This window comes from Clinocottus analis, unplaced genomic scaffold (genome assembly GCF_023055335.1).
Source record: "Clinocottus analis isolate CAN_PGR_092001 unplaced genomic scaffold, fCliAna1.0.p SCAF_7, whole genome shotgun sequence".
NCBI classification, from domain to species: domain Eukaryota; kingdom Metazoa; phylum Chordata; class Actinopteri; order Perciformes; family Cottidae; genus Clinocottus; species Clinocottus analis.
Window position 1 is genome coordinate 382,996 of NW_027176229.1, and position 26,327 is coordinate 409,322.

The following is a 26,327-nucleotide window of genomic DNA, read 5'->3' on the forward strand; positions in this document are numbered from 1 at the left end:
ACATTCTGACAGTTTTGTTCAGACTGCGTCTTCTACACCCGAGAGCGTTCTCACACTTCAACATCCATTGTCACAGTGAAGAGTGTGTGAGTGTGTGTCTGTCTGTGTGTGTGTGTGTGTGTGTGTGTGTGTGTGCGTGTGTGTGTGTGTGTGTGAAGCCTGATAACCTCATTTCCCTGATTTCACGGAGATGAGGAAGTGTTAAAAAAACCTGAAACTCTTCTGGTTCATCATCCAGAGGTCCAATCTAATACATTTAAAGTGCTAAAGTACTGAAGCCCTTGTGAGAAGAGCTTTGACCGAGTACATGTTTTTAAAAAGATCATTATATTTTAATAATTACCGCAACATGACTTTCACTAAATCACTAATGTAGTACCACTAATAGCAGCAGATTTCCTTCATACCAGAGTTTTTGGGGAAATTTGGGGGGCTGCGATCTCATTGGCTCTCAGACTCGTCCGACAGAGAAGTAGATGTCACACATCAAAGCAGACGGTCGTTTACAATATAAGTACCTCATGGTGTGACTGAGATTCAGGTCAAAGTCGGTCATTTTTCTATTTCTAAACCAAAAAACATGATTTTTGGACTGAAAATGCTTAAAAACTTGTAATTGCTTGTGTTTATAGTGATTATTATTGTAGGTTTGGAGGCTTTAGGTCTTAATCTTTCTAAAGAGATGCAGAACTACTCTGTAGGGTCTGGATTCATATCAACACCCAGGGTCCCCTTATCACATCCCAGAGGGCTGGTTTGGCTGACAGTCAATAATACTAATTCAAAGAAATAACCTCTTGTTCTGCTTTATCCTTCCACGACATACATGGTACCTTTCAAACTCCATGGTGTCTGGGTTCATAATATCATCCGTAGTCCCACAACAGCGTCTGAATGACGGCCGCTATCAAGTTCTACTTCAAGGGGACCGGCAGCAGTTTGATTCAGCAACGGACTTATGGACTTAAATTCATCAAATGTAATCATGATTATCTTCTTCTCGTCAGCAGAGAAAAGAGACGCTCTTTCCCTGATCTTATTCGCCGTTGTAGAAAGAGAACATCATGATTTTGGCGTTCGACTTTTCGCCCATCTGGAGAGGAGCGGCGTCATCCTGAGGACCGACGTCCGGTTAGAATGAACGAGAGCGTTTGAATGCGGATCCACCTTCAGGGAACCTGCATATCCTGTAGTCTGTCATCTCGTTAGGTTAAGCTGGATAATAGGACATTTTATCGGCTTTGTTGAACCATGTACGTGGAATAGGGCTCTGAGCTTTAATGTTTAGTTCTGGACGGAGCAGAACTCATACACAGTGTGGAGGATTTCTAGTGTGCGTGAAGCAAAGCCACGCCGATAAATCCCCCTACCATGGAAAACCAAAGGGGATGAAGACTCAAGTATCTGGACAAAATGTCACAGTCAAAGCGACCTCGCTGGACTCGTGCCGCAGACCGTGTTGACTAAACACCCCCGAGACTTTCCTGAGAAAACATGGATGCCTGACAGCTCCGTCTCCGCCTCGGCCCGGTTAACCCGGACTTGCTGTTGTTTGCTGTCGCTGAAGGACAGATTTGGTGTCTTTGAAGTGGGCGGATTTGTTCGTCTCATGGCAGAAGAACACGTTCTGAGTCAAACATGAGAGACACACATCAGACTGGAATTTCAGCCAAGATTGTGGCCAACAAAACAGTTTTGTTTAGTTAGATGGTCAGTTTTGAAACTTCACTGCTCAAAGTTTTTCTACACTTTTTGGTTGAAACGATCCACAAGACGACCATGATACTTTGATTTACTGGAATGATACGGCTAAAAAGAAGAATAAAATGGGAGAGGGAGTCCTGGGTTTGAGTGTTTCAATCAATGTCAAGTCTCATGTAGTGTCAAGAAGTTTTAAAAAATATCCAAAATGTAGCTCAGATTCTAACTGAATTTCCAGACAATCTGTAAAAAAAAAATTAAAAAAAGAAGAAAAGTGAAGTAATGCAAAGTCAAACCTGTATATAAACAATGTGGAGAGCATGATGGACTAGGAATCAAATGTGCACCTGCCACATGCAGGGTACCGGTTGGATGGGGAGGGCTACAAACTCAGACCACCTGCCATAACGGCAGATAAGTGTATTACAGTTTCTTTTCGATTGCTAAAGGACAGTGAGCACAATTGGAGTAATATGTGCAAAACTCTAACTACAGTCTGCACGACCAACAGTCACCTGAGCTAAACAGTTCACATCACCTGCAAAACTCATTCCAAGCAACACAACTCTTAACACATGGCTCAACACACGCTTAGCCTTCCAGCTGAAGTTGCAGTCATCAGTGTTTAAAGGCACGAGGCTGAAATCTATTCTGTTTTGAATGTGTGTTCACAGTTTTGACAGCAGTGTGTTAGCATTTGAACAAAGTGCTGTAAATCCACAGTGTTGTGCAGCTTGTGGTTAAAGTCATGGGATAAGTGTGTAGAGTTTTGAAAACTGTGTTCAAGCAATAAAAAAGTTAGAGTTGGAGTTAGAGTTTTGCACACGTGACTCCAGTTGTGCCCGCTGTCATTTAGCAATCGAAAAAAACTGTGAGGTCACATGGTACGCGTGTCATATCTCTACTGTCTCCACATGACACACATGAACTGAGCCTCCGGTGTGGTTGACCGGCCACATGTGTGGCAGGTGAGGAAAAAACCCTCAAAGACCCTGAAGAAGTAAATATGACGTTTATATTTGTTTCAGGTATTCATTTAAGAAGGTCACCATCTCCTCACCTTTCCACACGTTCGTGGCTCATACTTGGCTCATCACCAGAAGTTTATATTAAGCTTCATGTACGGCATAATGTATTCGCTAAGCTGGTGACTATTGCATTTTATTTCATTCATTTTTGTGTCTATTAATTAACTTTTGCCCCAAGCAATGGATTTAAAAATGTTGGTGATATTTTAAGTTGGGCTTTTCTTCCTCAAATTTGCTGCTTTTCCACTTCTGTACATCTTTCAATTGGCGGATGGAAACACATTTAATTACTTTTAAGTATTATTGTTACTTATAGATCAAATTAAGGGAAAATAACTGACGAGTAAGCAAAACTCTTAATCAATCCCTTCAGGAGTCTAATTGACTACTGGATGGATAGTTTGGCACTCTTAATAAACGCACGCTTTTATTGCTATATTTATACGGAGTTGGGGTAATTTTGCTAAAGCATTTTTGAAATCTTGCCATATATACATGTTTTAACCTGTCCAATACCGCAGTAACATTTCAACTCCGATAGCTTAATGTTTGCTGCACAAATACATATGATTGTTCCCCAAAATAACACATAAACACAAATGATGGATTCAGATATCAAATAAATGCTTTCAGCGTCCAAATGCATCAATTTTTTGACCAAACAATAAAAGCAAAAAATAAGAAAAGCACTGCATGTCAGTGTGTACAACTTTAGTTTTGCATTGTGCTCTTTTCTCTTTGTTATTCTAATTCAGCAGCTTTAACAAACAGATCTTTTAATAATATGCTTACTCAACCCTGAGTCTTAAAAATCACATTCACAATGCGTTCTCAATTATGTTTCAAGGGTAATGTGTTTTTTTTAACGTTATGAAAGGAAACCAAACTAAAATTTAACAGAACACTTCCGCTCAGGTTTTTGGAAAAAAGATCACCGTTTGTTTTTGTAGCTGAAGTACGTAACGTTTAATGCATCGTTACAATAAGTCAAAGCATACTTCTGGTTTCAGGCGGGACACTGACGGCGTATTCCTTGGTGAAAGTCCTGTGTTTGCTCAAACCACCCATCCATTAACGCCAATGGACTTCAATGGAAGAAACAGATTTCTGATGCAATGAAGACATTTTCAATCTGGGAGGAAAAGCTTCTCCCTCAAAAAGATGCGAGTAAAACTGCCTTGTCGGCCTGTTTTCCAGCAGGAGAGAAAATGCACAACACAGCAGCTTCGAGGAGATGACTAATGCTTGGGTGGTGGTCTTTTCCATCTTCTCTTTGCCACGCGACGTTTAAAACAACCTGACTAGGCAACATGACCTAGTTCGAACTCCGTATGGGGGCCACTAATTCACCGCCTTCACAGTTTGGGCACAGTTTATGGTTTCCCATAAAGTTTCCCGCAGGCTTCTTGTGCTGAAGTGAGACCCATGAAAGCAGGACTAGAGACAGGGGTTGAGAGTGGGCTGCTCGGCTCTAATCCTACACCATTGTTTCACGAGGTTTGTGTTGCCCAGTAGAGGAAGTAAGAGATGACTGTGCTCTGCAAAAACAAAAGCCACTGACTGACAGCAGTGTGCCTGAGATGGATGTAGATTAATACTGACGACAGTTCACGCGCTAAAGAAACCGAAAACCTGCAAAAATGTGCTGATTTTTTTTCCTCACAAATATTCAACAACAGTGAGAAAAACCCAGATGAAACATGATTTAAATATAAAAGGGTGTAAGCTTAAGTTCATAAACCAATGTGATGTATATTGTCATTGAAGCAGTTTCAGAACATATTTTTGGTCACATTGTTGAATAATAAGCTATTTCATGCTATATTTTTGCGTTTCTCTAAAACATATTGCATTAAAGCTGCATAAATCTTGGCCATTAGAGGGCAAAAAACCTCCAGACTAGCTGACAGATGCACTGCTCTGACATATTGCCTTTAAAAGGTTCCTACTCATCCAGAAGACTCAGAGCAGCGTTACCATTCATTTGGTAGGTTTTATTAATCTGATATTTACTCTTCTTTACTTTCCAACTCCGAAGAAAAACATTTTAACTCTTTAGATCAGTGGTTCTCTAACTGTTTTTGTCACACCCCACTTTGGAGGAAAAATGTCCATGCCTCACCGCCCCAACAAAATAGTGACAAAATGGTAACAAAATGATCCAGTGGAATTTTTGAGCAAGATTGTTGAGCAAGACTCTGAAACCCCAGTTGCTCCCTGGGCGCTTCACAGCAGCCCACTGCTCTTTAATTACTAAGGATGAGTAAAGTGCAGAGAATAATTTCCCCACTGTGGGATTAAAGGATTATTTTTAAAAAATGCCTGTAATACCTCTGCGCCCCACAAGAGGGCCTGTAATACCTCTGTGCCCACAAGAGGGCCTGTAATACCTCTGCACGCCACTAGAGGGCCTGTAATACCTCTGCGCCCCACTAGAGGGCCTGTAATACCTCTGCACCCCACTAGAGGGCCTGTAATACCTCTGCGCCCCACTAGAGGGCCTGTAATACCTCTGTGCACTCTAGAGGGCCTGTAATACCTCTGTGCACTCTAGAGGGCCTGTAATACCTCTGCGCCCCACTAGAGGGCCTGTAATACCTCTGCGCCCCACTAGAGGGCCTGTAATACCTCTGCACGCCACTAGAGGGTTCTGTAATACCTCTGCACGCCACTAGAGGGCCTGTAATACCTCTGCACGCCACTAGAGGGCCTGCAATACCTCTGCACGCCACTAGAGGGCCTGTAATACCTCTGCACGCCACTAGAGGGCCTGTAATACCTCTGCACGCCACTAGAGGGCCTGTAATACCTCTGCACCCCACAGTTTGAGAACCTTTTACCTCTTGGATATAATATAAATATATAAATAAATCCTTCTTACTTCATGAAAACCTTCTAAATGGACGGGCAGTACAGGCACAGGTAATATGAACCCAGATCAGATCAATGTGTTGTATAAGAAGGATTATAAGAAAGAGAGATCCATGTATCTCTTTCTGAAGAGAACCTCAAACAAACTCTGCTTGAGTCCAGGGAGCACTCCTACCCAAACATCCTGTTTCATAAAGTAGGATTATGACTGCCGCTATGAGTTCAGCTGAGCTCATTGTGCGAGTTATGGGATGCAACACATGCAGCTGAATAACAAGCTGCAGCTTATGACGCATGGATAAATAAAAGATGATTATACCACATTATTCTGACTTCTCGTACTTGCCTTGGAACAAAACTAATGTTTGTTTTTTTAAAGACTGAACTAGACCTATTTTGGTTTTGTTTTAAGCTGCACACATGCTCATTATTAGAGCGTTTATTTAAATGACATACAACAGGCCAAGCAGGTGGTAAACAAAAAAACGGTTTAATTGCAGTGAAAGATTTAGAGCAATCTCTCGCTGCGTTAAACAAAGTGAACTTCAACCGCCGGTGTTCGTCATCAGTGACAGCGTGAGCGGGCACATGGCAGCGGCCGGAGGCTGCTTGTGAAAAACTGGAGCGCATCACAAAAAAACAAAATCCCATCATTTTAAACAGACAGTGTAAACACAGAAAAGAACACATTCATAAAGATAACGCCACTCTAGTCAACCTTCTGGAAGCTGGTGACAATAATTCAAGATTTAGCTAAATCTGTTTATTCTGAATCCTGTCTGAAAATGACAGTTTAGTTTAAGGAGCCACTTTGATCTCAACGAGATTGAAATCTTGTAGGAGAAACAGGCCCTTTTATTTTTTTTTTAAATATCTGCTCATGCTGTGGTGCACACTGATTCTGAGGAGGTTTTCACACAGGAATCAAAACAATCAGGATGTATAATGAAAAACACTTAATTTATTTTTTTCTGTCCGTGGACACTATTGTCAAACAATGTAATGCACTCAGGAATTAGAGGAGATGCTCACAGCTGTGTGCAATTAAAATTAAATTAAGGCTCAAGAAGATCTTCAGAAATCAAAACACAATGTTTTCATTTTATAATATTTGGACAAACTTATCTTTATGAAGTTTAACTTGCAACGATATGGAGAGTCAGGGATCCTTTCTAGAAGTACCGTTTCTATTTCTACTACTTCATGAAGTGTTAATACATCTCTCCTTTGCATTTGAATATGGAAACCTCCGTTTACTGGTTGCGGAAAAGTCTACATGGCAACTGCGTCCACCTAAATACAGTCTATCAAATACTTTGGAGGTTACCACACTACAATATTTGGGTTACTAGCTCTACCCTGAACAACAGCAGTACTCCTTCCTTCCTGATTATTTTACCTGGGGCATGTTAGCGTCAGCCCCAGTTTTTTATCATCTTTACAAAGTGGTAAGTTGACGTTGCATCAGGTATGTAGCCCAGTGGCCGGCAGTGCATTTTCTACCTGGGCCTTCTGTACGTCTCACTACAGCTGAACAACCTAATATCCTCATTATGACGCCACAGCTACAGGTTATTAGTTGTTTCATGTAAACACCTCCTATTCACATGACACTGCCACATTTGACGAGTGAATTAAATGTTACATTAAGCGCAACATACAAAAACACTTAAAAATACACTACCTGCAGAGAGCAGGTACATGCATGATGAGTGTCCGGCCGTTCTGGTGTTGTGTTGCAGCCCGGCCCACTGACCAATCACAGCGCATATCAATGTTGACGTACTTCCAGTGGCACTGGCACGTCAAAGAATACGCCCAGCATGTCTAACTAAAGATCTGATTGGTTGAAGACCACGACAATCAACGACAACGTCCCGTTCTTTAATGTGCAACGACCAGCTCTCCTTAAACCAAGCTGCAAGCAGCGCTGCAGGCTGGAACAGAGCAACACAGGAGGAGAGGAGCTGTGCAATGAGAAAACAAGCTAATAGGGACAAATAATTGATCACTGACTCCTGTACAAATACATATTTCAGACCTCGGGGTCCTCGCAGTTGGAAACATTGAAGTCAGCCTTGAAAAAGTTTCACTAATTCACGTGTTAACGTTGATTAGCTAACTAGCTGCAGCTATAGTGACACAGACTCAAAAATGAAAGCACTGCTTTTGTCTGAACTCATTATTTCTAAAAAATGAGCTTTAATTTTATTTGTTAAATCTGCCACAGTCGTCACACGGCAAAGTGTCTCCACTAAAGGTTTGTCTGGGAAAGCTTGACAGGCGCAGCAGCGTAGCGCAGCTTCTGCCGGCCCCTCTGGCCTCACACCGAGGCTTGATGCCGTCGGAGGCACTTTGACGTCACTCTGGCTTTAGTTACATTTTTAAAAAGCTCCGTCAAAGTAAGCGCTTCCCTGACAGCGAGCGTATGTCGCTGTGCAGAGACGGGCAGACGACAGCAAGCGTGGAGCCGGTTTCTGGGCTGAGATTCAGTGGCGTGTGAGAGATGTTGCTGCTCAGCAAGTCTTTCTGGGGGCTGCAGCTCTTGCCAGGGTAGAAATGCTCTGCCGCTGAGGGTCGTTGAAATTCACAGCCTGTGTGAGGCTCTGCTGCTTCTGTTTCCGTAGAAACAGCAGAGGGATGGTGTGAATCGAGGAATGTGGCAGAAAAAGCAGTGGTTGCATTCCCATGTGCTGAGAGATCCAGTCACGTATTCATTTAATGGGGGAAAAACTGCTAAATAATGGCAAGAAGCAGCACCTGCGGAGGCCCTGAGTGCATTTTTAACGAGCTCAATGAGCTGAACAAGAGAAGGCAGTGGTGGACAAAGTGTTGTTCCAAAAAATGATCTTTACCTGAAGTAGAAATAACACAACAACAGTGCAAAACAACAATCCAACTGAAAAATACTCTAAAAGTTATGCAGACTGGTCCATTTCAGAACCATCTTCATTACATGACTGGATTGTAATAATTGATGCATAAATGTGTTCATCACTTTAATGTTGTAGCAGCTAAAGGCGCAGACTTAATCTATATTAATGCATCATGAATAATGTTGTTGATTTATATTTTGTAGTAATAATCTGAATCTGAAAGTAACTTGCAACAGATTCTGTGAGCATAAAGTGAAAACACTGAAAGTACCTCAACATTTTATTGACGTGCAGTATTTGAGTCAATGCACTCAGAAAAGGGAATATGAAAACTATTTTGAACGTTAAACCTTATATTTGTAACATATGATACATTTAATAAGTCCCACTGTGCTATTGACCCAAAAATAAAGAAAAAGGGAAAATGGACCAACATTTTTTATGAAACGAGATTATAGAATATTTACTGCACATTACATATGGGTTCATTGGATAATGGCTAATGCCTGCTATCAGACTCTCTCTGGACATGGTTGGTCTAATGTGCAGACAGAAAATGATCCATTAGCCCGAGAGGCCTCTGAACTACATCTCAACGGAGAGGAGAGAACACGGGGTTGTGTTCTGATGAGCTCCGGGCTCACAGCAACATTTCCTCCACCGCTGGAGTTTGTTTTGACAGGATTTCATATGCGACAACTTTTGTTCTTCTTATTGTGAAATCCAACGTTTTACTCTTCACAGTCATGTGTTCCCAGAGATCAGCTGTCAATCATACAGTCACATTTAATTTATGTTTTCCATGTACTGTTTTTAATGACACTTGAGTCTTTGTTTTATCCTTCATTGTGGAGCAATGCAACGGCACGATGCATCGGCTAGTGGTGAGACTTTTATGATTTTTTTGTGCTGACGTACCTTTGAATTTACAGTAAGTCACTTTTCAGTAAGTCCTATTTAAATACATATCTAATGTGTTAGGTTTACATTTGTTTAATGTTGTGTTTTCAGTGTCCTGTGTTCCATCTTTTAGGCACAATGAAGTTCAAATGTTCATTCTCGCCACGAGGTCCATTTAGCAGCTATTCTGGAGCTTTTGATCACATCTGTTCTGCAATAATGCAATTGTTGTTTGGCTGGGGATGTATTGTGTGTTTTTATGTAACTTAAGGCATTTGTGACGCACCGCAGAGAGTCCAAAACAAATTTCCCTGAGTGGGACAATAAAGTTTATTGTATTGTATTGTATCTCAAGATTTTCTTTTAGCAGTTGGAGTTGTTATTAGATTGCATGTAATAAATATAAAGTATTTGTTTTCTCACTTTCAGGACCCGTCGTTGGCTTTAATGAGGTTCACTTTTTAACACTGTGGAACCAATTTTGTTAATTTTGACATCTTTTCCTTGTTTGAGTGTTTTTCCCTGTGTTTGAGTCGTCGTAGGAACCCCAAATTGATTCCAATACTTGTGTTTATTGTATGTATTTGTTCAGCAAAGTCTTCAGAAAAAAATGTATATCTGCAAAAAAATCACTTTTAAAAGATATTTTGATCATAACTATGAACATCCAGCATGATATGAACCAGATTCCACTGAAAAAGCCTCCTGGAGCATCAATAAGACACCTTTTTGGAAAGATTAGGACCTGAAGAATCAGAATCTGCAACAAAAATCACAATAAAACAAAGTCTTGTTCTGTTAGGAAGGAGTTTCAGTCAAAAAACTGTGTTGTTCAGCTCAAAAAGGAAAATATATTATGTATTTTATGCCAAAAGATTGTCTGAATGGGGCATGCTGGGACTTAAAATTGTTGGGGAGTTGGGAGGATTTTCGCGCAGTTTCCAAAAGGTTAACTTAATCTCATTACTGTACAAGACGATTTTATAGTTGCTGTACTGGAGCTTTTTATCATCGCACATGGTTTTCATCTGCATCATGACTCAAATTTGAACAGCAGCAAGAAATGAACAAAATAAATGAGATAAAACAAATAAATTACAAAACACAACATAAAGATATGTTCTATACGTCTTCTAACTGGCCTCAACCTGAGTCTGTGTTAAAATAAAGGTCAAAGGACGTAAATATTGAAGCGAAAATGTTTGAAAAATGAAGTGTCTTTTCTAACCCTGCTTGTCATTTTTTAGATTGCTAAAATAAAAAATCTCTTGTCTTGAAGTTATAATATTGGCTAGAACTTTGAACCTGCAGATCCCCATGCCCTCCTCTCGTGCACATTGTAACACAGTCGCTGTCGAGCCTCTTCGCTTCAATTGTTCCTCTCCTGTTCCCAAACAATCCTATTTAGCGGGCGCTCGTGCTTACGTAAGAGCCGCAAGAAAACAGCCCCGAAAGTATAAATGGTTTCCATTAAGGAGGAGGGGCCGAGGGCGAGGGTTGAGGCTCCTATTCAGAATATGACAACCATGTTTTAAATTATGTCAGATCCCAGCACTGCCCTCCCTCTGCTGGAATGTCTTCTTTTTAGCGCCGAGGAATTTTATTGCCCCACCTTCCCCTTTTCTGTTGTGGTGACACTGGTGGAGGTGGTGGTGGTGGGAGGGGTGGAGGCGCGGGGGCGGGGGGGGGGCAAAGAGAAACCGGCGCTGACCCCCATGGGGGCATCTGCTCGGGCTCACCACCTAGATGCACATTGTGACTCCGGCATAACTTCGCCGTCGGACGTCACAAGTCATTGTGTCGGGGCGTTTTTTGTGTCTCGGGACAAAGCGCCAAAGAGAGAAAAGAAAACAATCCAGATGCCTCCTCTGAAACGGCCCGGCTTGCCCCCTTTTATAATGCGAGCGGGGGTCAGCATTGTTCCAACGCGCCGTTTAGTTGTCGTTTTAGAGAAACCAACTTTTCAAAGCACATACCTCCGTCTTGTAATTAGGTTAGCTGCTCTGTCTGGACTCTGTGATGGCTCCGTCCTCCCGGGGGGATTGCTCTCACTCTGTAAAATTATACAAATTACGCTCACGCGTCAGAGCTATGTATTCATTTTCTTTGCCTGACTACCAGTTACCTAAACCCTTGAGGCACGCACGGGCCGCAATTAAAGGCTTTGGAAACAATAGGTTCTCGCCGCAAATATCATTTTGTTTGTTTTTATGGTCTGCTGCTTGTAAATATCTGGCCTGAAATCTTCTGTGTTGCCGATTTCATTGCTGAAAAAACACACGACGCCGAGAAAGCGTTGCTGCCTTTTAAGGGCGTCTGCGGTCCAAGTGCATGTCATTTGATTAGAAAAGTGTCAGCGAATGTTTCACTTTATTCTAATTATACATGAAGAGTCGAATGCGGGAAATATAATCCCACAACCCTCAATAATTTGTGTTCTCCTCCCTGATATTATTTGTATTATTGTCGTTGTCATGTTGTCATGTAAACTTTATCCTGAATTTTCCAACATTATATTGCTATCTGAAACTTTTTCTGACATCATAAATACTAACATAAGTACATCAATAAGTACTCCGATCCTTCACTTAAAAGTACTACATGTTCTTACCCACTTACTAAAGTCGTCAAATAAAAGCATCACTTGAGAGAAGCAGAAAATTAAAGTGGATATAAGTATAGTACTCGAGGAGATGCCAGAGAATAGGAGTGGAGGAAGGGACTTTTATTGGAACAGCGTGAGCAACAGGAACCGGGGGGATCTTTTTACTTTCTTTTTCACCCTCCCTCGCAAAAAAATGGAGATGAAAAAGAAAGAATAAAACCCCTCTTTGTAGCCTCTGAAATCATGTTTCACACTATATTTGAATACAAATCCATGTTTGCCACACAGGCTTTCAAGCTGCCCTCGTGAGATTCGCTGCTAAGTTAACAGCATCTTATTTGTTGGTTCTGTGGTTGCGAGGAAGACCAGATGTCTGACTCCGGAGGCCAGATGAAGGGAAGTCCGAGGGGTCCAAGTGCGAGGATGGACAGGAAGTTGGTGAACTAACAACCTTGACTCGTCTCCTAGGCCGCCCTCACCTCTGCCTTGTTCTTCATCCCGTACACTCGGTCCAGACCTTTTGGACCCTTTGTCCCCTCCCCTTTCCTTTGCCTTGCCTCCATCCTAACCCCGTCACCTAGTTTCTCTCACCTTCCCCTGCCGCTTCCTCTTCCACGGCGACCAGGCCATGAGGCGGGCAGATGTGTGAGTTAATTAGGATTCCTTATCTGCCGGCAGCTCACCTCCAGTCTGGCCTCGCGAGGCCGACTCAATCACAGACACAAACAACGACGGCGGCTCGGCTTGTTAGTATTCCCCCTACAGACTTATCACGGTCCTTTTATGAATTCTGGGGCAGAACGAGGAGGCAGCTTGGTGTCAGGGAGCGAGTGAGAGAGAGAGAGAGAAAGGGGAAAATGAACAGAATGTCTTGACACAGCCCTCTAACAGCCCTTTCGCTGTGCCCAATAAAAACAGTGATATATGATCATGTGTCTTCCATATGTGACGCTGCATGCAGACTCACACAGTGTCTCGGGGCTCCATCAGTCCGGCAGTCTATTATCTCTCTCTCTCTCTCTCTCTCTGTCTCTCTCTCTCCCTCTCTCTCTCTCCGGTGGTCCAGACTTGGAGATGAACCTGTGTGGATATTTTCTTGTTTAAGGTTTAAGGAATCTGGAGCCGGTCAATAAAACTTTTGTCCAGACCGTCTAGTCTCGGTCTTCAGCCAGAAGCCGTTAAAAAGCAAAGCTTCAGTTCACAGACGTCTTTATTGACACAAGCTTTGTTTTAACGTCGTAGTAATTCAGTCGCGAACGTTAAAAATGACGTTGAAATTATGTTTGCGGTCGAGTCAAAGTCCATGAAGTCCTCGTCAAGTCTAACTCACAAGTGTTCACGAGCAAACCTCAAATCACGACACAGAAGTGAATATTAAAAAAAAGAAGTTTAAACTGTGTTAATTGTCACATCACAAAACGCTGTCATGCATTTTATTCTCATCGCCCTGCAGCCGTTTCACTGGATGTGATGTCTCAAGTCAGAGGAATCAAGTTTGAAGTTGGTCGAATCCAAGTCGGCCTCAAGTCAGATGTTTGTGACATAAGTTCCTGTCCTCACGATGATCGCGGTTGCGCCTTTAAGTCTTAAGTCTGCAAGCTTTGGTTAAAAGACGCTCGCGTCTCGGTTTTTGGAACATTTTGGATCGAGCCGCAAAAATGAATCTATTATGATTACTATTTTTATAACCAATTTATTGCTAATTATTTAACTAGAAAATCCAACATTGCAGCTTATTAAATGTGACTTTCTGGGTTCTTCACTTGTCTATGACAGTAAAGTGAAGACCTTTTTGAGGTGTGGATGAATCAAGAGCTTTGCGGACGTGTTCTTGAGCTTTCGGAGACACTGATCGATTAGATTTGACCATTTTATGACATGTTATAAATCAACCAACTAATCAACACTGGGTTTTCATGTCATTTTTCATTTGGACTTTGGAAGAGCTTCCTCGTGTCAAAAACGTTTTTTTGTGTTGTTCTTTAATTGCCTCTCTATTTTCTCCCCTGTCTGTAAAGTAACTCCTGTTTTCTAGACATCTAAAGACTTAATTACGTGGCGGCTGTGTGAAGAATCTCTGAAAGACGTCAGTATCAGGAGGTCTGATCAGAAGGTCAACCCACAGTGTTTTCATTCTCCTCGTCTCGGCTGGCTTCTTTACATTACACATAAAAGAATAATTAACCGGAAATGAGGAAAAGAAAAGAAAAGCAATCCAAGCCTCGTCCGAGCCGCGTGACGTAGGTTCGATCTCCTTTCATGCCTCTACTCATGTATGCTGGTGCCTTTGAGCAAGGCCAAAAAGGACCTTCCACCGAAGTCCTTACATTTTCTATTTTTTATTGTTGAGAAATGCTGCGAGGTTTCTTCCTGGAGGACAACAGCTCTTTATAAAAGCTGCTCTGTGTTATCAACAGTGAGAAGTTCAGCTTCAAATCAAACAACAAAAAAAGTATAAAAGTCAAAGGTGAAAATGCCCAAAGCAGCATTTCTATACACAATGTCATTTACTTTTCCCCTCGGTGAGGTCAATACTGCCTCTCCTGGTGGAGGGTCATGGTCTGCAGGTGATATATATATATATATATATATATATATATATATATATATATATATATATATATATATATATATATATATATATATATATATATACATATATATATACATATATATATAAATATAGCTTCAGGATACCACAGAAGCACTGGTGGGAAGTAAGGATGTAAGTACACTTTACAATGTATGCTACTTTATACGTTGCTATCACAACATTTCCTCTTTATATTAGAAAATGTAACCTGGCCGGCTTTGTGTTTTCCTTCAAAATGTATTTTCTTCTAAATTAGTCAAAATGTGTTGAACCATCTTGAAATTTTGATATAATATAAGAGCCATTAAAGACAAAACTACACCTCTTCAACAGGTTTCATTTAAATATTTTTTTCAAGCCCCAAAAACGTAAAATTACATTTACAACAATAACAAAAAAGATTTAGGGGAACACACACTATAGTGACGTCTAAGTTTTGAGCATTTTAAGTCTGTAGTTTTGCTATTTGTTTTGTTTGTTGAGAAGCACTTTGTGACACCTGCTCTTCACAGGTGCTGCAGAAATAAGTTGTGTGGCAGAACTTAGTTTTTTCTTCTGTCCTCTCTCAATAACCCCAGTTGAACTGTATCTAGAGTAGTTTAAACAACCATTTTGAGGAATTGGCTACCAACTCTTGGCCTTTGGTTGGTTACAAGACGTTACTACCTTCGGTGGGTGTCCCCGCTCACTTCCCACTGTACCCAGCTTGGGCTGCTGCTAGCTCCCTGCTAGCTCCCTGCTAGCTCCCTGCTAGCTCTCTGCTCTCCGACAACCACCGAAGGTATCGGGACCAGCGCCAGCTCAACGCCCGACTCGGGCAGCAGGGACGCGGGCAGTAGCAGCAGCAGCTAGCGGGGAGCTAGCAGCAGCGCTAGCTCACTACAGCGGGGACACCCACCGAAGGTAGGAGCGGCTTGTAACCCGACTCCTAAAACCCGAAACCTAAAATGGTGTACGGAGTATTGGTGCTTTTACTTTAAGGATCTGAGTATTCCTCTCAGTAGAAACCTGCTGCTGGAGAATCACTTCGCACCAAATATTTCCAGCTTGCAGGTTGGAGGTGTTTCCTCGCAGCACGTGTTCATGCGGAGCTATCATGAACACCATTACGATTTAGATCTCTCTGCTTCTCGAGAGCCCAGGTGTCTCTGAGTTTCTGTATTAACATTCAAACGCTCCCACTGAGCCCCATTCTTCTTGTAAGGGCATTTTTTCCACCTGAGATGGCGAGGCGGGAGAAACGAGACAGTGAGCAGGGTGGTGTGAAGTCCGTAATAAGGCCGACCACAGTTCGTATAATTTAAAATGATTGCTACACCCCCCTACTCCTCCCCAGGATAGAGAGAAGATAAACCCCATGAACGCATTCCTACTGCACTGCTTTTACTTTGAAGGTGCGCGCGCACGCGTCCGTAGCCTCGCAGACTGACGTGAAAGCACGTATTGTTCTGTAGCTTCTGTTCTCAATAAGCGGCGCTGCTGCAACGAGAGGTTTGCAGCAGTAAAAGTAGCACGATCTGGCCTCCGCGTCCAGATTGAAAGTTAATCACGCATGCGCAAAGATTTTAAAGCCCTCCGAGGCAAATTGGTGATTTGGGCTGTATAAAATAAACTGAATTGAATTGAATATGGCCTTATTATTATCGGTGTGTGTTCCTGCGGTTCTCATTAGTTGAATGTGTGGAAGTGGAGTGCCTCTCCTGGTTCTCCTGTCCCACCATGTGTCCAGATGAGGAAGGGTAGGCGTTTCGATTCTCATCATTAATGTCAGCATGAACATTTGCAATGGCTGTGGTCACAAAAAAAGGGAATCTGTGACTCAAAATTATGTACTTTTTTCAGATCTGAATTTCCATTTTTTAAATTAAATACTTTCACTTATTCTATTAAATAAAATGTTTCAGGGTTTCAGTGGACCAGAGGTTGGCACTAATGGCTATTAGAGTGACATTACAATGAGTGCTTTGGCTTTGATTAATAACTTCATTTAGGTTTCTGGATTAGGAATGTGTTACAATCGCTCCTCTCTTTCCCTCTTCTCTTTAATAATGTCAGCACAAGTTGTTTTCTTTTCATATACATTTCTTATATACAAGTTATAAAGACGCATGTACGCAAACAACGCTTTGGAATATTCGGCACTTGGTATTTCATATCTGATACTTAAAAAAGTGACTCAAAATCAATCGAGCTATGTTTTTGAGCTGTTAAAAGTTAATGGGAATATATCTACTTTGTATCCTGTCACTTTGACAGTGTGATCTGTAGCTTTAGCTTCTGGCTTTGTTAAACCGTTGAATGCAGATTTAAATACAGGATTTATCCTTCAAACACATATTTCATGTCTTTCTCTCTGAAATCTTTGTGCTTCAATCATTCCACCAGTGCTTATTTATTATGAATTTTAAAATTGAGAGAAACAACAATTTTTATTTGGCTGTCTCCTTTTATCCTGTGCTGGGATGAAATGTTGGGGAACAGGGAGTTCTTCCTCCTCCTCCTCCTCCTCCTCCTCCTCCTCCTCCTCCTTTTTCCCTCCATGTGTTTCGGGCTCGCGGACAGGGCAGCGTGACGTCACGCAGGGTTGGTCTTGCCCTTTTATTAGCCAGGGAGAGCCAAGTGCCAGGTTGCACGAGCTCCACACTGCAGCTCTGTCCGGCCAGCGGCAGAGGGGATGTCCTACTAACTTCCACCCCAGCCTGAAAAAAAAAACAAAAAAAAAAAGAACGAAAAAAAAAAAAGAAATTCTAGAAACTTTCTAGAAACTTTCGGTCAAACTGAAAGAAACAAAACACAGTGACTGACTGACAGACAAAGTGTTGCAACTCGCCTCACTCCTACTTTTATGAAACTTTTTACATGTGTGTTTTTGGGTGGGGGTATCTGTGTTTTGTGTGTGACTCAAGCAGGCGGCACATCTACTTTGATAACTTCTGAATGAGCCGCTCGCGTTGAGAGTTTTTTTGTCTCTTTTTTTTCTTCATTTTCAACCGTTATTTTTGAATTTGACGTCGGGAAGTCTCTTCTTGCTCAGTGGACGGTCGCGATGGCTGTCCTGTCACTCGCGTTGCTCCTCGTAGGACTCGCATGGACTTCAGCTGACAAGGTAAGGTCCTTTTATTCTCTCCCGCCTGCTAATAATAAACACGAGAAGAGGAACAAATGAAGAAGTGGAGAAGTGGTAGCACACGCAGCAACAGGTCATTTGTTTCCTTATTAAACGTTGTTAAAAAGTGTCTCCAAACTTTCCTGTTGGAGGCACACTGCTTCCTCTGTGAACTACGTGTTGTTGACACTGCACACGCGTGAGCTCAGTTACATAACATGTCAAATAAAGGCATTTCTGTTACATTTTATTTCATTTCTTTTATACAATACGAGCAGCTTTTACAGTCAAACTGTTCCGCTCACTGTCAGCGCATGCTAACGAGCTCTTTCTCTCCCCCCTGCAGGCTGGTGAAGTAGATAGAGAGGGTAAGTCCCGCTTATGTTCTCCCCTTCTTCTTAATAGTTAGGTGTAAGTATGTGTGTGTGTGTGTGTGTGTGTGAGAGAGAGAGAGAGAGAGAGAGAGAGAGAGAGAGAGAGAGAGAGAGAGAGAGAGAGAGAGAGAGAGAGAGAGAGAGAGAGAGAGAGAGAGAGAGAGAGAGAGAGAGAGAGAACTACCTTGGTGCAGTTGGATCAAAGTGGGAGGGGGAGTTTGTGTGTGAGGAGCTCTGTAATACACCCCTCCACCCCCTCCTCTTATTCCTTCTGCTATCACCCCCCCTCCCACACACACACACACACACACACACACACACACACACACACACACACACACACACACAGACTGCCCTCCGCACTCACGCACGCTTATATATTACACGAGCAAACTGCTTCGAGGGCTTTGTTATACAGGAAAGAAAATTCCACTTCTAAATCCCGCACATCTGTTCTCCATTCTGAGGTTAAGAAACAAGTGAGCTGCAGCGGCGTCCACGGAGGATCCTTTTACACCCGCCGCTATCTTCCAAGCACCCCGAGGGCCCTTGAGCAGCAGCAGCAGCAGCAGCAGCAGCAGCAGCTGCCGGTCGGGGGCCCCTCTTTTTTTTCCTGCTTTCTGTTAGCGCGCCACCGTTGGCTCCTCTCGTTGGCCCCCACATTATCGGCCTCGTAAAAAAAAAAAAAAGCAAGTCATTTCGCCCGTTTAGTGTGGTTTCTCTTCCCAATCTTCCCCCTCCAGCTTTGCTTCTTTTAACAAGTCAAAGTCAACAGCCCTCGTGCGAGAACCACTTGTATGGACAGATTAGGTTCCCCGAGGGGTTTTATGAGAAGTTTGTGGCATCCAATCATTTTCTCATATAACAGCTTTATGTTGGGTATGAAACTAAATGCATGCCACTAATCTCAATGACTTTATTGTATAGATTTAAGATTGACATGACCATTGACACAAGTATAAGTTGTACAAGTCTACTTTTTGGGCTTTTGTTAGAACCGATATGACAAACGTGCAGCGAGAGACCACGGGTCGGATTCAAACCCCCGGGCCTCGTTCCACAGGGCCGTCGCTCTACCAGGTGAGGTACCTGGGCCCTGAACATCCGGGTCTCTTATCTCATGAGGTCGCACCTCCGTCCCTTTTGGGGCTTACGGCCGAGTGCCGCATTGTACGGAGCGGTTCGTTTGACAGCTCGCTGAAGTAGCTGATTGGGGCGGGGCTTAGCTGAAGGTCAAGGAGTAGCTTTGATGAGAGAGGTTTGACGAGGCTCAATGGGCCTTAAACTCACCAAAGCTATCAGTATAATGAAGCAATCCACTTTCCTTCCGACCTTTAAGTCCATATTTGACAAAGAAAATATGAGACGATAACTGGAAGAGCACGCAGAGAGCACAGCCCTCCGCCAAGGACAGTCCTGTCCAAACTCGTCTTTCAAGTTTCATGAAAATACAGCCAATAGTTTTTCCTTGTAATCCTGCTGACAAACTGACAAATCTCCCCCAAAACAAAGCTTTTTTTCAAAGATGAAAACGAGAAAACATAAAGGAGAAACATCTGATCAGATCTGCATTAAACACACAGGAACCTTTGGCTAGGACTCCTGTCAAAACCCTCAATAAAATCCAGCAATATTAGGATTTAAGAGTTAATTGTACCCAATTTCAAGTTTGTAAAACTAATGACCACATCATCATTAATTAAACATATCCTCTTTGCTATTTTTTTAACATTTTGTAGGATCGCTTGGACTACTTGTGTGCACCTATCGCCAACATTTGGTTGCAAAATGCACATTGCGTTGCCCAACCTCTGTGATGTTTGTGGGCTTACAGAGAATATATAAGGAGTTAAAACAATATTTCTAGACCAGAAACATTGATAGTCAAACTAAATAGTTTCACCCTTTTGACAGAAATCAGTTCATGTAAAGGCTTGTAATGTGAAGCAGCAGAAGAAGAAGTAACTTAATTCACCTCTGACATGATGTTAAAGTATCAGTGATATTCAATGGCTTCAGATTACATCTTTCTCACTGAATCCACCACGTTTATGTTGGCAATCCTGAGTCGTGGGAACGACTCCGCCTCTCCCAATAACAGCTACCAAAATCCATTTCAAAGCCAGATAATTCCCAATGTAGATAGATTCAATGGCTATTGTTTGATTTCTCGACTATTATAAGGGTATGACTTTAATAAACTGAACCCTAATTTGATTTGAATCCAAAGAACAAAACATGAAAGCAGTATGACGTACGGAGATTTGCTCTTTTTCTTCTTCCAAGGTGGAGAACTGGCTCTCGAGATTAAACCTCTGCCTACTAAAGGATTAAGCAGTGTGCCACACAGCTCCTTCACAAATGCTCACTAATCAACGGCACTAATTCTTAGCTCCTCTCTGACTCACAACTCTACAACTTTTCATCCCCGAACAATTTTCCACAGTGGCAGTACGACAAAGCAATGTGTAATGCTCTGTCTAGCCGAGCCCGACGCATGAATCGGCATCAAACAGGTAACTCGGTGCCCGTCGGTGGCGGGCCGTGGATTCTCTACCTGTGCTCTTCAGACGCGCCCAAAGAGCGTGTTTATTTTGCTTTACTTTGACATCACGTTGTCAGGAAAGCGCGGCCGCACACCGCCATTTGTAAAAAGCATGGCATTTCCTCAGATGTGTAATTTGAGTTTCACCATTGACACCTGTTTGAATGTCCTCAAGTCAAACCCTACAAGATGATTACAAGGTTTCCAGATTCCACATTGCACTTTTTTTCCCCAACCAAAAAACCCCCCAACCAAAGATCACAGAATGTGTCTGCCGTCTGCAAGACATTCAGAAAAACCAGAAGCAGCGGCCTTCTGGAAATTTCCTCTTAAGAAACTGAGTGTTTTCAAAGCCCACAGATTTCCTGGTACAATTGAATTGACCACATTAGCCAATGAACCAGAGCCTAAGGGCGAGATGAAACTGAGAACCTTCCAGTAGGACGCACATTTCTTTTGTGAGCTGTGTGTTTTTTGTAAAGCAGCAACAGTTCATCAAGGGCTTCACGGAGGAAGAAGATGCTTTTCTTCTCCTCTGTGCTCTCTAAACTGAGCGGCTTCAAGCCTGCATTTGCGTTGCCAGACCTAAATATCCATGCTCAAAGGAGACACAGCGGCATCCGTCTTGATGCAATTCTGAATCGTCTGTGATGGAGAGCGCGGCCTCCTCAATCGTTTCACAAGCCAAATGCTTTGGCTCATTGTGTGGGTGCCGTTTTCGGGAAAAAGAATATCAATCAAATACTTGCAAACCCCAAGTAGAATACTTCGTAGCGGGTACATGATACTTACACGGTTTAACTTTCAAGAAACGAGTGCTTTCATTCGGGCTTTCTAGCTTTGAAAAGTCTTATACCTGACTTTCTGTTTTGTAATTATTGTTCTGGCCTCTGTAATTGATTATTTAGACAGACAGTATTGTGACATATTGAGGTATTGTCGACGGCAACAACAGGGCCAAAAGCTTCAGGAAACTGATTTTAATCAGTCGATTTAAGAAAGAAAATCTGTCATACAACGTTCCACAGCCTGACCTTCCCAAATGTGAGGATTTGCTGCTTTTATTTTGTTTCCTATGAGTGTATATTTATGATGGCTCGGGCTCCAGAGCATGATTTCCTCCTCACATCGCTGCACACTTTAAAGAAAAGTTATAAAGCGTATTCTATAGTCTAATATGTTGATGATTGTGCCTCCTGCTGCCTTGAATGAATGAATGAATGAATGAAGGCCTCACTGTCATCGTGTCACTCCACAGGCCAGCTGAGGAGCCGGCTGAAGGAATACGGCCTCGTCACGCCCTTCAGCACCGACTCCCACGGACACTACCTGTCGCACCTGCTCTCCGCCACCCACAAGCAGCGCGTACGGAGGGAGGCGCTTCCCACCGGCGAGGCCGAGCAGAATCTTTTCTTTAACATCTCCGCCTTCGGGAAGGAGTTCCACCTCCGCCTGCGGCCCAACGGCCGGCTGGTGGCGCCGGGCGCCATGGTGGAGTGGCACGACGAGATCGCGGAGGGCGTCGGGAACGTCAGCGTCTTTGGCGGCAACCAGACGGACGCCGCCGGCGGGGCGGAGAGGATACTGCGCCGCGAGCTGCTCAAGACAGACTGCACCTTCATCGGCGACATCACAGACGTGCCCGGGGCCTCGGTTGCCATTAACAACTGTGACGGACTGGTAAGTCTTCTTCAGCCCGTAAAGCTTCTCCCTCCTCAAAACCTTTTCATTCCAGAAGTGCCATGACCTTATCAACTCTTCTCTCGCAGATTTTTAAGTGTCCGTAACTCTCCTGAGTTTAGCCTTTTCTCTCCACGTCTGCGCTTGGCATTTTTACAGCACATTGTCCCTTTGGAGATGTTCTTCGGGGCTTTTTGTACAGATGTTTGTCACGGGTGAGCGGCCATCCATTGCGCCCACAAAACCCAACAGAGTTTCTCCCCCCGAACCCTCTTCTCAACATAAAAACACAAGTTCCCTTTGTGCTCTACACAAGTGTGCAGACCCATCCTCCCCTTCACCCCTCGTAAAACACTTGAACAGTAATCGGGTGATGACCTGGGACAGAATCTCTTCGAGTGGGCCAACAAGACATCTCTGTGTTGAAGGAAGATACTCGGCGAGCCCAAAAGAACTTAAAACAAAGTCCTCTGCAGGAATGCTGTAGTTTTTTTTAAAGCAAAACAAGGGATGTGCTCCTGATTCACAATCTGCTATCGTTTTATGGTTCACAGCAGATTCGGCCTGCTCACAGGTGTCTGTCTGTAGCCAGATATTGCTCAAGAGTAGTTTCTTCCATTAGAACACCTGTAATCTGTCGAACACAACATCTGTCGTGTGTTTTTTCCGCAAAACAGATGCAAGGGGAAAAGATTGGCCGTAGAAAAAGGAACATTTTTGTCGTATTTTGGTGAATCTAGGTATCACTCTAAATACACTGTGTATTTTTTAGCCACAGTAGCGTTGGGAGCCCAGGAAGCAGCATGACCCAACGCTTATCTATGACCCCCTAACTCATCATATAGCGCCACCAGCAGGTCAAATCCATTTCTTTTGACATCATTCTGATGTAAACACAACTAGCAATATTGCTGTCACGTCCACGAATCAAAATATAACGTAAACATTTGCACGGTCATGTCCATTTATCGGACAAGAACAAAAAAACTACACAACAAGTATTATTATTTCTGGACTAAGATGGTGATCATGCTTATTTTATTGACTTATTGTATGTTCCTGTTTGTAGATGGCCATGGAAATGAAGTTAAAAGTTGTTTTGTTTCTGTAGGTGTATGAAGGCATCCACTAACATCAGGCTGTAGTTGAATATCATAAATGTATAGTTAGGATAGAAGAGCAAGTTTTGACTTGAACCAAAAGAGGAAGTAACATCAGCCTGCTTCCTTTACTGACATGTCCTCGCTGGTATCCATCTGGATTTATATACCTCGGTGTGCCGTGCCGTTTCATCTCTTTGACTGCTACTGAGGTTTAAGATTGCCCTTTGAAAAGGCAACTATGTGCTCACGATCTGACATCAAGCGCAGCCTCCACCGCTGCACATCAAACAGGCGGGACTTTGTGAAAGCAGTTCCTTCAGGAACGCCGAGATGAGTGACGCGTGGATGCGCTGACAGCGAGAGCCCTCGGCACCTCGACTTAAATCATTGTGAAACATGATTGCAAATCCTGGCAGTCTGCATTTTCTTAGATATGAGTGTTTGTGTGTCTGTGTCTGATGCTCTGCAGGGGTTCACTTTATTCTCTTCAAATTTCAACACTTGTAACACAGCAGCACATGTAGAGGGAGAGTCTGACGAGTGTGTGTGACACTGACCTGTGTCTTAAGAAACGGGCTGACTTCCTTGATAACATGAAAATGGGTTTGATCACAAGAAGAAAGCTGACAGGTGTCGCATGCATGAAACTTGACTCACCCACCATGTGATGTCAGACGAACAGTGAACAGTATTGTTGCCAGACCAAAGCTAAAATCTTACAGTCCTCTTTGTAAATGACCTATAATGATTATAATGTATTGAATACTTTTCAAAACACAAGTTACTAAGTACTTTTACACAAACAACAGAAGTCAATCAACACAGAGCCATTCCCATGCCATCCCCAGGTAATAAGTAAGTAAATGAGCCGTAAAAAAAAGTTGTTTTAATAATAAAATTATTTGAGGAGGCTCGCTCTGTTATTTAGCAAAACTGAAAGTAAAATTTAGATCCACTCTGAATGCAAAATTAGATCAGGAAATAACAAGATGACATTTTCCTGCAATCTAAATGTAAAAACTGCGCCTGAAACACTTCTTTAAACCCACAAGAAATCTACTTTTATTTTTTTAAAGGCTGAAGCTATAACAGGAGTATTTAAGCGAGACAGAAATAGAAAAAAAGTGGCGTCAGTTCAAATGAGAGACGACTAAAATGATGAATTAGGCTTTTCCTGTTTTTTAAAGATCACCTCAAACAGACTCTTGAACTTCCTGGGAAACAGTTTATCACGAGTGCGTCAAAAAGTCCAGTAAGTTAAAAGTTTCCTCTCAATTAGGTAACATAATAATACAAAAATAACTATTACAGTTTCCCAGAGTCCAAGTTTATGTCTTCATATTCTTTTTTTGTTGTTGTTGTTTTAACAAGAGACATACATTTAATTGATTATCAAACATTGATGTGGCTATTTATTTTCTGGCGATGAACTAATTTATTAATTACCCTTTTATTTTAATAATAATCCCATAGTTCTACTAGCAGCTCAGCTTTTCTCTGGAATAGTGACATACTGGTGTCGTATACGGCACTGGTAGCGGCAGCGACCTGTCAATCACCTTGTAGCCCCGCCCTAAAGCATACTTTATGGTCTGTTTCACTCTAAATAGACCATAATTTCCTAAACAAACATCATGCTGTATTGAAGAAGACTAGAAACGAGAGATTGAGACCATAACATCATATTTAAAATGTTTACCGACGGGAAAAATCAAGAGAAAAGTACAGTAATTTTCTCACAGACTTCTATACAACCAGAGGAGTCGCCCACTGATGGTGAGGAGAGAGAATGCAGCTTTAACACATGAAGCATAGACTTCTATACAACCAGAGGAGTCGCCCCCTGGTGGTCAAGAGAGAGAATGCAGCTTTAACACATGAAGCATGGACTTCTATACAACCAGAGGAGTCGCCCACTGATGGTGAGGAGAGAGAATGCAGCTTTAACACATGAAGCATAGACTTCTATACAACCAGAGGAGTCGCCCCCTGGTGGTCAAGAGAGAGAATGCAGCTTTAACACATGAAGCATAGACTTCTATACAACCAGAGGAGTCGCCCCCTGGTGGTCAGGAGAGAGAACGCAGCTTTAACACATGAAGCATGGACTTCTATACAACCAGAGGAGTCGCCCCCTGGTGGTCAGGAGAGAGAATGCAGCTTTAACACATGAAGCATAGACTTCTATACAACCAGAGGAGTCGCCCCCTGGTGGTCAGGAGAGAGAATGCAGCTTTAACACATGAAGCATAGACTTCTATACAACCATAGGAGTCGCCGCCTGGTGGTCAGGAGAGAGAATGCAGCTTTAACACATGAAGCATAGACTTCTATACAACCATAGGAGTCGCCCCCTGGTGGTCAGGAGAGAGAATGCAGGTTCAAGACACTTTGCTACACTCTTCAGAACTAAAGGGTTGCCTCAAGTCTTTTAGACATGACTTACAAGTCATAAAATCAAGTTTTTTCTGGTCTATTAATGCATAGTCTGCAAATTACAATAGCACATTGAGCCCAATAGCCAAACAAGGCATTTAACATGCAGTTGCATACAGCATATCAAAGCGTTTGTTTGTGCAGCCCTGCATAAAGCACCACTGGGAGTTTCTTTCCGTTAAAATAACCAACCGTTTGTTTAGCGCATGTCAGTCACGAGAGGCTTCGGAAGTGCACATCAGTTAATTCAATTGAGTTTTATTGAAGTGAGAAAAGGCTCTTTAATTATGAAGAGCTTGGTAAGCGTCAGTGAGCTCAGTCACTCACGGGACAACATGTTTACAGAGTTTGATGTGTTCTCACAAAGCAACGTTCAGCTTCCTATTTGTCAGTCTTTGTTGTGCTGCATCGCACATTCATAGTCGAATGTCTACCGTCTTTCTGAAAACGTCTATGTGTGAACTCTTAATATAATCTCCCAAACAAAGATAAAGCCACTTTGACCTTTA

At 42.6% G+C, this 26,327-nt stretch overlaps 1 protein-coding gene across 1 annotated transcript in view; it reads left to right on the plus strand.

Moving 5' to 3' along the window:
• Window positions 1–17,233: 17,233 nt before the first annotated feature.
• The window catches only part of adamts3 (ADAM metallopeptidase with thrombospondin type 1 motif, 3), a 150,945-nt gene continuing 141,851 nt past the window's right edge, over window positions 17,234–26,327 (plus strand). The window contains exons 1-3 of the mRNA XM_068605151.1: window positions 17,234–17,680; window positions 18,027–18,048; window positions 21,858–22,279. Of these exons, the coding sequence (XP_068461252.1) occupies window positions 17,621–17,680; window positions 18,027–18,048; window positions 21,858–22,279 (504 nt within the window). The 5' untranslated portion in view covers window positions 17,234–17,620. The remainder of the gene's footprint in view (window positions 17,681–18,026; window positions 18,049–21,857; window positions 22,280–26,327) is intronic.